Source organism: Arvicola amphibius, chromosome 1, assembly GCF_903992535.2.
Source record: "Arvicola amphibius chromosome 1, mArvAmp1.2, whole genome shotgun sequence".
Lineage (NCBI taxonomy): Eukaryota > Metazoa > Chordata > Mammalia > Rodentia > Cricetidae > Arvicola > Arvicola amphibius.
Window position 1 is genome coordinate 150,660,029 of NC_052047.1, and position 15,561 is coordinate 150,675,589.

The 15,561-nt window shown below is 52.7% G+C and overlaps 1 protein-coding gene and 1 non-coding gene across 3 annotated transcripts; one reads left to right on the forward strand and one right to left on the reverse strand.

Moving 5' to 3' along the window:
- Positions 1-2,722: 2,722 nt before the first annotated feature.
- Positions 2,723-14,083, reverse strand: Rps6ka4 (ribosomal protein S6 kinase A4). 2 transcript variants are annotated; one of them, XM_038327187.1, is made up of 17 exons: positions 13,949-14,083; positions 13,791-13,862; positions 12,905-13,123; positions 12,696-12,811; positions 11,392-11,499; positions 11,091-11,171; positions 10,915-11,018; positions 10,661-10,811; positions 7,540-7,704; positions 5,788-5,916; positions 5,495-5,628; positions 5,313-5,406; positions 4,788-4,961; positions 4,511-4,705; positions 4,134-4,293; positions 3,822-3,985; positions 2,723-3,633 (listed from the first exon to the last, which is right to left on the reverse strand). In XM_038327187.1, exons 1-17 carry the CDS (start codon positions 14,001-14,003, stop codon positions 3,433-3,435), a joined length of 2,322 nt encoding a protein of 773 aa, XP_038183115.1. In that variant the 5' UTR covers positions 14,004-14,083; the 3' UTR covers positions 2,723-3,432. The 2 variants fall into 2 exon arrangements, with proteins under 2 accessions (XP_038183115.1, XP_038183123.1); XM_038327195.1 differs by having other exon boundaries at positions 13,837-13,862; positions 13,949-14,063.
- On the forward strand, positions 8,747-8,853 carry LOC119806008. The gene has a single exon (XR_005284064.1). It is a non-coding gene; the product is annotated as a U6 spliceosomal RNA (small nuclear RNA).
- Positions 14,084-15,561: the final 1,478 nt, after the last annotated feature.

Genomic DNA, 15,561 nt, shown 5'->3' on the forward strand with positions numbered 1-15,561 from the left:
ACAGACGATTGTTAGCCTTCATGTGGGAATCGAACCCGGGTCTTCTGATAGAGCAACCAGCACTCTTAACCCCTGAGCCATTGCTCCTTCCCTCCTTCAGTCTCTTTTACTGCAATATTCTGTGCTAGTGAATGGCTAGTGAAATGTGTCAGTTCCTCATTCATTTGTTAGTTTTCAAAGCCTAGGATCACCTTGAACTTGCTGTGTGCCCAAGGATGACCAAGGATGACCTTGAACTCCTGACCCTACTTGACTTCACTCCTGCGTGTTGAATTACAGGTGTGTGCCGCCACATCTGGCTGATGTAGTACTGGGCATGGAGCCTAGGTCTTCATGCATACTACAAAGCACTCCACCAACTGCGTCCCTAGCCCCCATTTTCCTATCTTATTTTTTTCTCTTGAGACAGGGTCTGTTCTTATAGTCCTGACTGTCCTGGAACTCACTATGTAGACCAAACTAGTCTTGAACTCAGAGAGATCTGTGGGCCTCTGCCTCTCGAGTGTTGGGATTAAAGGTGTGCACCATCAATGCCCAGCTCCATTTTCCCGTCTTAAGTGAGATCCCGCTCGCAGAGCTCACTAGAAGAATTGAGTGAACACTTAGTGGCTGAGTGTGCACATCTCAACACCTGTTGATTCCCAAGCAACTCTTTTTGATGGACAGGGAAGCCTGGTACTGGGAGGCTTGCTCTTGTCACACAGTTAGTAACCAACAGCACAGAAGTCAGAGTTGCTCCCAGATAGAGCTCCTCCCAGGATCCTTGTCAGGGCTCCCCCTGAGAATACGAACTCCCTTGCCTCCAAGGCCTGCTCCACTTTGTCCTGACATTGGTAACTCCAGGGACCCTACCTGTCATTAGAGAAGCCCACTAAGTCACCTCTCCACCCTTGAAAGGGGAAATCTGTGATCCATAGCTAATCAGCTATGCCATAAGTCAATCAGCAATGGCATTCTTGACTAAAAAGATGAGCTCAGTGTGGCCACATAACTTAATGGCATCCAATAGAGCACAGCGCCAGGCTTCCTAAACACCTGTCACCTGGTCAGGTAGTTGTGTCACCTGCCTTTAATCCCAGCACACCGGAGGCAAAGGCAAGCATATCTCTACAAGTTCGAGGCCAGCCTGGTCAATAGAGCAAGTTCCAGGACAATCAAGGCTACACAGAAAAAGTCTGCACCCCCCAAAAAGAACATATCACCTGATTATTTCAGTCAGGCCAGAGGTCATCTTGCCTTAAAAAGGCCTCCAGGCCCAAATACCAACAGAAGCTGAATAAAGAGGAAACATTGGAAACATGGTCCAGAGGGCTGCTTTCACCCACATCAGGCCTGGCCAGAAGCTGTGTTGAGGTCTGTAGTTTCAAGAACCTCAAGTGGGCTTATATTTTGCTTAAGTGAGCAAAGCTATCTGCCAGTCACAAACCTGTCCAGAGCTGCCCAGACACACACCCGAGATGAGTTTGGCTTATGTGAAAAGCTCAGGAGCAGGGCTGGAGAGATAGCTCTGAGGTGAAGAGTACCAGTTGCTCTTCCAAAAGACCTGGGTTTGAATCTTAGCACCCAAATGGTGGCTCACAACTAATAACTCCAGTTCCAGGGGGGTCTGGCACCCCGGCTGACTTCAGATGGGATGCGTGCACGTGGTGCACAGACACACAGGAAGGCAAGATACCCATATGATACACATAAATAAAAATAAAGGAAAAAATAAATAAAAGTTTTTTTTTTTTTTTTTTTACGTACAGGAGCTGGTTGAGTGTTTTCCTGGCATGCACAAAGCACCAGGTTGGATCATGGTGGTGCACACACTCAGGAGGCAGAAACATGAAGGTAAAGAGTGCCAGGTCCAAACTACTCCCTCAACTACATAGTGAGTTCCAGAATAGCCTGGACTAGGGTCTCAAAAAGCAAAAGACAGGGATGGAGGGTAGGAGTGGAAGATAACAATCTCCAGGATCCACAGAAATGTGAATGAGCTTGCTGAGCGCCCCCCCCCCCCCCCCCCCCGGCCAGGCTAAGTGGGGATCTCTGGAGCCAGCTGGCAGGCCAGACCAGCCCTATCTGCAATTCAATGAGTGAAAAGGAGGGTAATTGAGGAAGACTCTCAGCGGCAACCATGGGTCTCTGCACAAATGTACACATACACCTGAACACATGCACACCCTCAGTGACGTAAACAGGCACACACACACACACAAAGGAAACAAAATGATGGGCCTGGGGAGGCAAATCAGTCAGTAAGGTACATCTAGTACAGGGGTGAGGGGACATGAGTTGGGGTCCCCAGAACCCATATAAAAAGCCAGGCATAGCCAGGCAGTGGTGGTGCACACCTTTAATCCCAGCACTCAGGGAGGCAGAGGCAGGTGGATCTCCGTGAGTTCAAGGCCGGCCTGGTCTACAGAGTGAGTTCCAGTTCAGGCTCCAGAGCTACAGAGAAACCCTGTCTCGAAAATCCAAGAGCAATAAATAAATAAATAAATAAATAAATAAATAAATAAACAAACAAACATTAATTAATATTAGAGGACGGAGAGCAACTGAGGAGAGGCCGCCTCTATGGACCTCAGGGTTCCGCACACAAATATACACACACAGGTGCACACCACACACAGCTAAGTGACAAAGGATGAAGGAGACCTTTCGACACCCTCTCAAAGGTCTACCTGTCCCTTCACCCCCAGCTCCAGACATCCCCACCATGAACACAGACCACAGGTGCCACACACAGCACTGGATGGAGTTTTATTTTAAAGTCAAAGGCACAGCCTAGAGGGGCTGAGGCAGTGACTGTGGATGCCCAGCCCAGACCCCCAAGGCTCCACTGGCAGCCAGAAGCAGCTGTGCCCATGGGGAATAGGTGAGTGAGAAAGGGGCTCCCTCTTGTAGGGGAGCATCTACCTCCTTCTTTAGCCCCACTGGGGGAGAAGCCGGCGACATACGAGTGATGAATCTCAGAAATGCTCTAGAGATCACCCAGGGTCTCTCTCCTGTTCCCAACACAGGTCTTTGGTGGACATAATTGCACATGATCCATAAAGCGACATCATATTGACAGATATCCCCTCCCAGGAGCAAGGCCCCAGGGGAGCACAAGAGGGGGGCTCCTGATTTCTTCCCCATGGCAACTGCGTGCTTAAGAATGGGATAGGATGTCCTTCCTTAGTGGAGTAGGCCCTGAGGGGGGGACGGGGGCAAACCCCACTCTGCTCACAACACTTGCTTCCCTGTGTCCCTAACTCTTTATCTGGTAAGACATTTTTTTAAAAAATCTCTGCTTATAAAAATACTTCTGCTCTGTCTGGGACTGGGTGGGGAGGGGAGGGCAAGTCCTGGGAATCAGAGTGGGAACCGCTGGCACAAGTCTGGTGGCAGCACCAGGCTCCCGGGTCACAGCTCCTAAGGGGAAGGGGGACACAGTGGCGGGAGCTAGGAGGGGGACAAGGGGCCGTTGGCTCGGCGGGGTGTCCCCTTGGTGGCAGGTGCTGGTAGGCGACCGGAGGAGGCAGGCACTGGGGAGCCGCGACGGGAGGCAGCTGCGCTCCGAAGCTTCTGCTTGCGTCTCTTGGCCAGAGGCGCATTCTCCACACTTTTCAAAAAGAAGCCCTCGCGCTTACCTCGGTTGAATGCCTGGGAAAGACGAGGATGAGTGTCCCCACCTGGCCGGGTTTGGGTTTGCTGATCCTCATCTGGAAGTCTTGGAGCGCATCCCATAGTGCCCAGATCTACAGGCCCCCAGACCCCCAGCCTCCAGAAGTCAGGACCCCCTCCCTACGCACCAAAAGCCAGGCTCCGACTACCAGCGGTTTACCGCTTACCATGAAAGTGGCGTTGAGCCCAGAGCGTACTGCTGGCCCGGAGGACTCCAGCACATCAGGCGTCCTAAGCGGAGGAGAAGAGCGCGCACTGCCGTCCTGAAGCCACGAGCTGCTTCGCAGTCCTTCCAGCTTCAGCCGCTTGGCGGGGTCCACTGTCAGTAGCCCTGGTGGCGAGGAAGGGACATGTTAGAAAGACCGACTTCCTCTGTTTCCGCACCTGCCCCTCAACTAAGACCTGATCAAGGATTCGCTTGCTGCACACAAATACCACCCCACCCCCCAACCATGCCCAAGCCCTCTCCAACTCCGCACCTCGGACCAGCTCCTTGGCTTCCTCCGACACACCCTGCCAGGCTTCCCCGTCCAGTGAGAAGCGCCCTTCACGGATCTTGCACATGATCTCAGCTGCCTGGCTCTGCCCGCCCTGGCCAGAGGACCCTTGGAAGGGAACCTGCCCTGACAGCATCATGTACTAGGAGGAGAGGGAGGAGTGAGACCGGTCCAGGATGCAAGACGAAGGCGTATCCTCAACCCACCTACAGCACCACTGCCCTCTCCACTATAGGAACCCAAGAGTGATGGGCCCTCAATCCCAGTATCACAGAGACCCTGCTTCGCATGCTGGCCTCAAAGACACTGCTACCGCCACTAATACACCTGGTCACCCCAGATACCTCCAAGAATCTTACCAAAATGACACCCAGGCTCCAAAGATCACACGACTCATCGTAGCCCTGCTGTGCCAGCAGTTCTGGGGCTGCATACTGCAGGGTGAAGCAAGGCGTCTGCATGGGCTCCGCCGGGCTCTGAGGCCGCAGTCGCGCGAACCCAAAGTCGATGATCTTTACCGGGGCCTCGGGCGTGTCATCTGCGTACAAAATGTTCTACAGGAGGGTGAGCGACAGTCAGCGGCAGCCTGGCGCAGGTGTCAGGCAGTCCTGCCCAATCGCCCGGGCCCGCGCCCACCTCCGGCTTGAGGTCGCGATGCACCACTCCCGCCTCCTCGTGCATAAAGCTCACGGCGGACACCAGGCTGCGCAGGATCTGGCTGGCCTCAGATTCGCTGAAGAGCCGCTTCTTTCGGATGCGCTCTAGCAGCTCACCTCCTCGCAGCAACTCCAGGACAAGGTACGTGTGCAACTGCGGAAGGCGCAGCGGGTCACCACCACCACCTGCCGACTTCGGTATCTCCAGAGCCCTCAAATTCCACTCCTGTACACGCGCGCGCGCGCGCGCACACACACACACACACACACACACACACACACACACACAGAGAGAGAGAAACTGCTTTCCAGAACCTCCTTATCCAATTTTACTCCATGTCCTCTAAGCTCCGCCTCCTGAGCGTGCTCCTTACATCCCATTCCTTCTCCATCCTCAGCGGTGCATCACAGTCCTCAGGTCCTACGCCCTTCAGAGCCCACTTCTAGGGTCTCCCTCTTCGCTCACCTCCCACTCCATAGGCCAAAGCTAACAAACGTCAGTCACCTGGTCATGAAGCACCTCATGCAAATTCACCACGTTAGGGTGTGACTGGCACAGGCGAAGGGCAGCCACCTCACGCTGTGTGTTCTCCTCCAGCCTAGGGACAAAGCAGGAGGGGTTACAGTGACCTACCGGGCCCTTATCCCCAGGTCTCTCTGTGAGCCCTGCCCAAAGCCAGCTCCCACCTGCGGCTGAGGATCTTGACAGCGAATTCCTGGCCACTCTGTCGCTGGCGACATCGCCGACACACAGAGAAGCTGCCCTGACCCAAAGCAGGCTCCCGAAGGTCCAGCTCATACTGCTGGAAGAAGGGCGAGTCCTGGAGGCAACGGGGCAGTGGTCAGGTTCTCATTCCGGAGTTGGGTGGCCATGTCATGGCCGATGGCCTCCACCCAAGTCATACCACCAGCACCGGGTAGAACCAGGCCAGAGTCGACTCCAACAAAGCCAATACCATTGCCATCCCAGGCCAGCCCACCTGCATCATGGCACTCCTGGCAACTGCTGCCCTGCCAGGCCTGTGTCCAGCACCAGGTGCCTCCAGCACATCTGTCATCACTGCATTGTTGTGGTCGAAGAGGACGGACGGGGCCACAAAGGAGTATCCCTGCAAGGATGAATGTCAGGGTCAGCTGCCCACGGGGGCTGCTGTGCAAGTCAGTGCGGAGGGCTGAGCTCATCACAGGGAAGACCTCCACAAAAGGGCAGTTAGGAGCTCTTACATGCGGTGCGCACAGCCTGCGTGGACACATTTTATTTCACCTTGTTTTATAATCACAGGGCCATTGTCTATCCTCCTAGTGTGTGACACCCCACTTTTCTCATCACGTGAAGTCCTGCACCCGCAGAGTACCTAGCACAGCCTAGTGGCCCAGGACAGTACAGAAGGGCTGCACCTGCTGTCACACACACTTAACTAAATTCAGCAGTATCTTTCGAGACAAGGTTTCTCTATGTAGCCTTAGCAATCCTAGAACTCACTCCGTAGACCAGGCTGGCCTTGAACTCATAGAGATCTGCTGCTTCTGCCACCCAAGGGCTGGGATTAAAGGCATGCACCACCACCACCTGGCAAAAGCACTATTTTTTAATTTATTTATTCTGTAAGTGTGGGTGTTTTGCTTGGCTTGCATGAAAGTCTGTGCACCACATGCATGCAATGCCCTCAGAGGCCAGAAGAGGATGTCACATCCCTTAGAACTGGAGTCATAGATGGTTGTAAACCACCATGTAGGTACTGGGAATTGAACTCTTATCATCTGGAAGAACAGCAGTGCTCTTAAACATTGAGCAATCTCTTTAGACCCTAAAGCGGGGGTTCTCAACCTGTGGGTCATGACCCCTTTGGGGTGGAATGACCCATTCACAGAGGTTACCTAAGACCATCAGGAATATCAGCTATTTACATTGCGATTCCTAACAGTAGCAAAATTACAGTTATGAAGTAGCAACAAAAATAATTTTATCACTAGGGTCATCACAACATGAGGAGCTATACTAAAGGGTCGCAGCACTAGGAGGGTTGAAAACCACTGCCCTAAAGCAATTTTTTATATAACAAGGAGATGGTGGGATAGAAAGGAAAAGCCAGGCCTGGAAGTGCAGGCCTATATTTCAGCTACTGAGAGGTCTGAAGCAGTAAGAAAGATCAAGGACAGTGTGAGCAACTCATCAATGCCATGTCAAAATAAAAAGCGAAAGGGGCCAGTGGCATGGCTTTGTGGCAGAGCACTCATTAATACAAGTAAGGCCCTATATTTAATCCCCAGCATATAAAGGGGGAGCAGGGGTTGGAGAGATGGCTCAGCAGCTAAGAACACTGACTTACTCTTCCTGAAGACCCATGTCTGATTCTCAGCACCTACATGGTAGCTCACAACTGTCTGTAACCCAATCCAAAGGGATATGACACCCTCTTCTGGCCTCCTTAGGCACCAGGCACACTCTGGTGCATAAACATTAAAACAGACAAAAAAAACCCTATGCACATAAATAAATAAACGGACAGACAGACAGACAGACAGAGAGACAGATAAAAATTTTAAAAGGTGAGCAGATGTGACACAGCTGTGTTGGCTCCTTAACTGACAACTTCAGGCATCCCCTAAGAAGTGGAACGGTCTGTGGAGATGTGTCCCCAGCATGACCCAGGGACTGTGCAGTGACTTTGCCAGCAGGACTGAAGCAGGCAGTAGTGTCCTGCATCTCTTCCATTGGAGTTCCCACTCACCTGAAAGATCCTAGAGTCCCCAGGTGGAGGGCTGCCAGCAGGGGAGTAAACAGGCTCCAGCCGAGTGAATTCCTCTGCAAAATTACCCACGTCCAGCTCTGAGCGAATCTGGGGCCGGAATGGGGCTGGGATCTTCCTGGCAGCCAAAGCAACCCAATCCAGACCCTGGGGAGGAAGGATCAGGGGTAAGAGGTGAGAACATGGCTGGATCACTCTGATTAGGGCCTTTCAGGCTGTGCTTCACCTTGAATTGCTGACCTGAGTTATTCCATTTTGAGTCTAACTGCAGAGAAAGAATGGTTTTGCATTTTGTTAATACAAGAAAACATCTGCCATCTGCCAGCACAGCCAGAGGCACACGCTGATAAATATTTGTATCTAATAAATAAGGACACCTGAAAATATACTTATCCAGGAACCAGGGCATAGCTCAGGGGAGAGAGTGCTTCCCTAGATTGCACAAAGCCCTAGGTCCAATCCTATCCTAGGACTGGGGAGATGGAAGCAGGAGGATCAGAAATGCAAGGTCCTTCTCAGCTACAGAGGGAGTTTGAGACCCTGGCGGGATATGAGAAAAATCAGTCACATGAACATATCACATTTAAAGGAAGTCCCTCACCTGGGACTATGAAAAGAAAGACAGATCCCACGACCAAAATGTGGCCGGACTGCTAAAAAGTCACTGGGTCATAAGCAACAACCTCATCCAGGAAATCTGTCCCAGCAGAGGACAGGCTCCCTCGCAGCCTCTCCTGCAGTGACATTCAGCCTACTTCAGACTGGGCCCAGAAACGGCTTATTGCCTGGCCCTGCATCTGCTCTGTGCCTTCAGGACAACCTCAGCAGTAGCCTCTTTAACCCTTTCTTAGTCTTTCTACATCCTAAATACTTGTATATCGTGTGGCATGTGGACCAGTGATTGGAGAGCTAATATAATTCAGACAGGACTGAAAGGGAGGTGAGATGGCTCCAGAGGTAAAGCCACTTGCCACCAAGCCTGGCAACCTGAGCTCACTCCCCAGGACACACACAGTGGAAGGAGAAAGCCAACAAACTGTCCTCTCGCCTCCACATGCATGTCCTGGCTTTTGGTTTACTGAAACAGCCTGGTCTACACAGCCCTGACTGTCCTGGAACTCACCGTGTAGACCAGGCTAGCCTTGTACTCACCACTACACCCAGTACAAAAATAAGTTTTAAAAAAAGAGTGCTCGCTTCGGCAGCACATCTACTAAAATTGGAACACTACAGAGATGATTAGCATGGCCCCTACGCAAGGATGGCATGCAAATTTGTGAAGTGCTCCATATTAAAAAAAAGATAGATTAGATTAATTAGATTAAAGAAACCTGTGGAGGCTAGGCGGTGGTGGCACACGCCTTTAATGCTATCACTCAGAAGACAGAGGCAGGTGGATCTTGGTGAGCTTGAGGCCAGCCTGGTCCACAGAGCCAGTTCTACCAAGTGGACCGCCAGGACTACCAAGTGGAACTAGATTACCTGACAGTCACCAACCAATCACACTGATGAAGCTTGTGAATTTATTGTCCCACAGTAAATTCTGACATTGTGGAGAGATGCAAAGGAGTCCATGTGTTCCATGTGTTGCTGATGTAATGTACAATAAGAGGTCAGAGGACAAGATGTGCAAACCCCAATTTCCTCCATCTACCCTCGCTGGGCAACTCCCCAAGGGCAAAGGCTCTGACCTTGAAGTAGGCGCCTCCCTGCCCCACTGCCTCCTCTTTATCCTTAGAGAGCTTTCACTTGCCACACTCTGGGTCCCCGAACTTGTATGGCAATGACATCAAACATAGACAAGCTGGACTGGAGAGATGACTCAGTGGGTAAGAGCTCGGCTGCTGCTCGTCCAGAGGATCCAGGTTCAATCCCCAGCATCCACAAAGCAGCTCACAAGGGAAGGTAACTCCAGTTTGATGCCTTCTGCCCTCACAGACACTGCACACACATCGTGCACAGTCAAGTAAAAATAAATAAACAAATATTCCTGAATAAAAAACACTTTTCTTTGAATTTTCCACTTCTGGGAGTGAGCATACACCCTTCTATGTAGGTCTAGACTAATGTACCAGAGCTAAGTAATCTCTACCCAGCATCCATCCTCCCTATCTGTTTTTAGCACCATAATCTTAACATAACCAAGATGCACCATCTTACAAACACTTCCTTTAGCTGGCTGTGCCCAATGGCTTGTAATCAAATGCTGTCAGGTGGAACCTAGGGAAGTACCTAGAAGGGAAGGTACCACTAGCTGACAGATGCTCTCCCTCCTCCTGCTTCTTGCCTGGGAAGCAGTCTAGATAACAAGAGCTTCAGCAGCCCTTTAGAGTCACAAAGAAGCCCTGGGATTGGGTGCCACATACTAAGAATGGAGGAACAACAACAACAAAAGCTTTGATTTTCAAAGACAACTTCTTTCTCGCCATCACCCGCCCACCCACTGTATGTGCACATATATGTGTGTGTATGTGTTCGTATGTGTGTGTGTGTGTGTTCATGTGTATACAGGAGCCTCCAAAGAGCTTTCCAAAGAAAGAGAAAAGGGAAGGAAACACCCCTTCCAAGTGTCATGCCTCAAAGACCTTGGGACTTCTGCAGAATGACAGGTGAGTGCTCTCCCAGCATCTAGTCTTGAGTTTGGGGTGTTTCAGAAATTCCCTGAAGGAAGTAGACCCTGCTCATCTGCATCTTGGGCTCCACTCTTGCCCACACCTCTGCCTAGGACCATGTTGGCCTGGGAGAGGAAGACTCTGGTCTGAGAGCAACCCAGGAGGCCCTCCTTGGCTGGGATACCCACAAATGGATGCTCTTGCTGCCATATCAGACAGATGCCAACTAGGATGCCTACATGTAAACAGAAGAAGGCAACATCTGGGAACCCATGCAGTGAGGTCTAATGTGAAGGCTCCGTGCCAGTTCCTGCATTCTCAGGGAGCTGCCTGGTGAGAGTGGCCTGAGAACAGCTGGGTCTCCACATTCTGCCCTTTGACCTCTTATTGTGTGCAACATCAGAAAAACACGGATCCATTTATGCTACCCACACTGCAGCCCAGCCTACAGAGGTGGAGGATATGAGAGGCAGTCATAGGTTAAAACTCACCTGAAAAAAGGGGTGGCTCTTGACTTCCTGAGCACCCTGGGGACCCGCGCCCAACCTCTTCTTAGGGTCTTTGCACAGCAGCCTCTGTAGCAGGTCCTGTGCCACAGGCCCGATCCGGAGGGGGAAGGGAGGGGAGCACTTCAAGATCCGTCTGGGAGGATGGGTGGGGGTGTCAGGGGCAGCAAGCCCCCTCCCAGCCCAGCCCAGGCAGGCCTTATAGCCCTCAGCTGCCCTCCATGACACGTACAACATACCGAGAAACCTCGGCCTGAGTGTTCTTCTCTCCCTCCAGTGTGAAGGGCGAGGCCCCTGTCAGCAGCTCGAAGAGCAAGATACCCAGGCTCCACCAGTCCACAGCCTATGGGGGCAGGGCCAGAATGAGGTCCTGTGCTCTCAACCTCACCCCGCCACTGTCACCCGAATAACCCACCTTGCCATGTCCAGCCTTGCTTCGGATGATTTCGGGGGCCATGTACTCGATTGTGCCACAGAAGGAGAAGGTCCGCTCTTTCTGAGAAGCCGAGAGGACCCATGTGGATACCTTAACCTCTCCCATGCCCCAAAGGCCCTAAAGGCTTAGTGCAGAATTTGCTCTCAACTTTAGATGATCCCGGGGAAACAGTAGGAACCTCTCTACCCATCCACTCTGCAGCCCTCAGGGTGCTGATCTGGAGGGAGCAGGACAAAGGCCTGGCTGGCAGCGCCATGGACCAAGCTCCCCATCCTCTCACCTCCTCTGTCAGAAACTCCTTGCTCAGCCCAAAGTCTGTGAGGACGATGTGACCTTCCGAGTCAAGCAAGACATTCTCCAGCTTCAGGTCACGGTAGATGATGCCCAGCTGGCAGGAGCAAACGGGACACTGAGTGTTGCCTTGATAGACACCCTACACAGCCACAGCCCTGAGGGTGCCCACGTGGGATAAAGAGGCATCTTGAAGATCTTTAGCCTGCAGGGTAATCTCTAAGACAGGCTAAACCCGGGCAGAGTTCGCTACTAGAAAAGCCACTGGACCCAGGCCTGTAAGCTCACACCTGTCATCCTAGTACGTAAAGGAAATGGCAGGAGATCAGCCTAGACTAGTCAGCAATTAGCCAGAGGGCTGGGCTACAGAGTGAGACCCTGTCTAAAACAAAACCAAACCAACCAAAAGAGAAAAAAAAAAAAAGAAATGGCTAAGGCTGGGTGTGATCTGTCAGTGGAGGGCTTGCCTAGCGGAGGCCCTGAGTTGGATCCCCGGCAACACACGAAACTGGGCTTTTGTGAGACAGAGGAGGCAGGATCAGAAGTTCAAGGTCAGGGGCTGGAGAGATGGCTCAGAAGTTAAGAGCACTGACTGTTCTTCCAGAGGTACTGAGTTCAATTCCCAGCAGCCATATGGTGGCTCACAACCATCCATAATAAGACTTGGTACCCTCTTCTGGCCTGCAGGCATACATGCAGACAGAATACTGTATACATAATAAATAAATCTTTAAAAAAAAAAGAAGTTCAAGGTTCATTCTTGACTACATAGGGAGTTCAAAGCCAGGTCGGGCAACGGGAAATGCTGGGGGAAGGGGGTTTAAACAAGAAGGCTCAGCAGAGACCATACCTGCAGGGGAAAGCTTGACAACCTGAGTTTGACCCCCAGAACCCATGTAAAGGTGGAAGGAGAGAATTAATCTGACCCACACACATGCTGTGACACATATGCACCTACACACATCACACATACAATAAAATAAATAAATAAACAAAAAATAAGAAAGGCATAGAAAGGGGCCACTGACGTTATAAAGCGAAAAGGCCCGGTGGCCAACGTCTCCAAAAAGAGTGGGGTGAACAAAAAGCCCCATTTCAAAGGCCTTGGGGACTGAGGTCTGAGGTCACCACTTGAGGAAGTCCGGTGAAGATAAGCCTGAGTTCCTGTTTAGAGGAAAGCCCCTTCCAGAAGGAGACCCTACCAGGAGGTACTGGCCATCCCTGAAACAGGAAGCCCCTTATCAGGCGCAGGACAGTCCCCAGAGAGCAGCCAGAAGCCAGGACCCCTCTTACCTTGTGCAGGTGTTCCAGGGCCAGCACAATCTCACCCCCGTACACTCGCACCTCAGCCTCCTTGAAGTACTGGCGCTGGTAGAGGTGAGTGAACATCTCACCACCGCTCACATAGTCTGGGGGTGCAGGAGAGGTTGAGATGTTCCCCTATAAGGTAGCCTAACCTAACTCCCGTCCCCCTCCAAAGCCAGGATGTGACAGGCCCTCACCCAGGATGAGGTGCAGCTTGGCATCCGTCTGGAAGGCGTAGTGCAGTGTAACCAGGAAGGGTGCCTGGCGCACCAGCTCCAGCACCGAGCGTTCGGTGCGAGTATGCTCCTGTGTCTTGGCGCGCTGCACCAACGCCGCCTTGCGAAGCACCTTCATGGCATAGAGCTTGCCCGCATCGTGCCCACCCGCCTTCCGCACAAGGAACACCTTCCCATAGGCTGTAGGAGCAGCAAGCAAGCGGATGGAAGGTGGGTTGTAAATGTGAGGGCGGTGCAAACTGGTGGGAAGAGGGGTGCAGGGGTGCAAAAGGCTGACAGAGCCTTCTAAGGAAAAGGTGAGTACCTCCCTGGAGGGTGCTAAGTTAAGCCTAAGAAGAAACGTGCAGTGCAAACTAGCCTGGGGAGCTTGCAACTCCAGAAGGCCTGCGGGGCGGGGAGGGGGCGGGGCACGTGCAAACCTGGGATGATCAGAGAGCTGAGAAAGGATGAAAAGCCTGTCACCGGAGGCAGAGGCGCGCTCCCAGACAGCGGAGGGATGTGCAAACCCGGACTGGGGGATTTGCAAAATACAAGAGTGGAGTTCTCAAGGAAAGAAGCTTTACAAAGCTCTTAGGAAGGAGTCAAACCCCCAAAGAGACAAGGAAATCGCGGCAGGGGGGCATGCACGCACAGGACTTTGCAGAGAGAAGTGATGTCAACGTGGACGCCCTACAAGTGGGCATGGAACCCTGGCACGATAGGGCGGGGCGGGAAAGGGGAGCTGTGCCGGGAAAGGGTAGGGGGACCTCCCCAAAGCCAGGCCCAGGCCCAGGCCCAGGCGGGTGAGCGGGCAGAAGGCCCAAAGCACCATGCCAGGGGCACTGACCCAGTGAACGCAGTTCCTCACCTCCCGTGCCCAGCACCTTGAGCAGCGCGAAGTTCTCCACGCTCACCTTCTCCTCATGCCCAGTCAGGTTGGCTGCGGGCACAGGGGGCGAATGAGCTCAGCGGGTCGCTGACTCTTGCCACCCGTCCGGGACAGCCGCTTCGGGATCCCGCACCCACCTTCGGTGATCTGCAACTCTACGGCGCAGCCCTCGTCCTCATCTTCGTCTCCCATGGCGGGCGGGTCTCTGGGGCCCGCGCGGCTGGGGCTCCGGGCGGCGCCGGTTACATGGCGGCTCCGGCCGGGGCGGGTGCTTCCTGGTGCCGCCTCCAGGGCCGAGCGGGCGCCGGCACCGCCTCCCGGCTCCCCGCCCCGCGCGTTCTGAGTCAGGCGGCTGGAACGTGACGGAGCGGGGCTGCGGGTGGGCAGCTAGAGTGGGTGGCAGGGCCTCCCCAGCCCCGGGACCGGCGAGAGTCGTGCAGGGTCTTTGGATGACACCTGGCCTCTGCTGGGGTAAGCAAGCCTCCAAGCCAGGTGTCTGCCCAGCAGGACGTGAAGGGCACCAGAGGTTTATGTCTCATGATTTTGGGAGGGCTGCCCACCCCGGGTCTTAGAGCCCTCCCTCCCACGTGGCAGCCATGCCTCTTCAGCTCCTTTTAGTCACTTGACACAAATCCTAGCCCACCTCCTTCTTTAGGACCACACCTTAACCTCAGCAAATACAGCAGAGATCTTTATATTCCCCAGGACACCGGAGTCCTAGGCTCTTGATGCTGGGCAGGCAAAGGGTAGGAGGGGTCTTGAGAGTACGCTTCAAAAACAGGAAGCCACTTTTCATGGGTAAAGGTGCTTTTGCCCCAAAGGAGACCATCTGAGTTGGATGCCTGGTTCCCACATGGTAGAAGGAGAGAGCTGACTTCCCCAAGCTGTCCTTAGATTTATATGCCTCACCCACATACAATACAAGCAAAGGACATACTATAAAATAAATGTAATTTCAAAAAAATTAAAGAGGGAGCCTGCAGGGCTGCTTGCTCAAGGACCCACCTTGAAAACTCCACCTTTCCCAGGGTGCCCCACCCTCCCCGGGCAGCCTCAGGTGCCCTGACTCACATCCTGCCACCCAGCCTAATTGTCCCTGTACTAGTTTGCTGAGATAAAACACTCTGACCAAAAGCAACTTGGGGAAGGGAGAGTTATTTGGCTTACAGGTTATAGTCCATACACAGAACTCAAGGCTGGAACCTGAAGACGGGAACTGAAGCAGAGACCATGGAGGAACACTGTTTACTGGCAGGCATCCTTCCCTTGACCAGCCCAAGCCCACCTATCAGGGGATGTAACGCCCGCGGAGAACTGGGCCCGCCTACATCAATTAGCAACCAAGAAAATGCCTCTGAAGACATGCCCATGGGCCTGTCTGATGGAGGCAATTCCTCGACTATGAGGCTCTCTCTTTCTGGGTGTCAAGCTTAACAAGAGAACTATGATATCCCAGCCCTTGTCAGCTGTGGCACCCAAGCACATCTCCGTTTAAGCACAACCTTTCCTTTCTTGTTTGTTCCCAGGATCTCATGTTAATATCACAATACGAAAGACAGTCCAGCTGGACAATGGCGCACGCCTTTAATCCCAGCACTCAGGAGGCTGAGGCAGGCGGATCTCTGTGTTCCAGGCCAGCCTGGTCTACAGAACAGGATGGAGAAACCCTCTCAAAAAAAAAAAAAAAAAACCAAACCAAACAAACAAAAAATTATAGTACCTTGATAGTCGAAGTTATCTTTTTAAAAAT

What these genes read in the sequence shown, in the direction of transcription:
- Rps6ka4 (XM_038327187.1), bottom strand. Translation starts at nt 14,003, where the DNA reads ATGGGAGACGAAGATGAGGACGAGGGCTGCGCCGTAGAGTTGCAGATC. An exon ending in CCCTGGAACACCTGCACAAG is followed by an intron (nt 11,500 to 12,695) that starts GTAAGAGGGGTC and finishes TGCTCCTGCCAG; the next exon opens with CTGGGCATCATCTACCGTGA. An exon ending in AGGAGTTTCTGACAGAGGAG is followed by an intron (nt 11,172 to 11,391) that starts GTGAGAGGATGG and finishes TCGGCTTCTCAG; the next exon opens with AAAGAGCGGACCTTCTCCTT.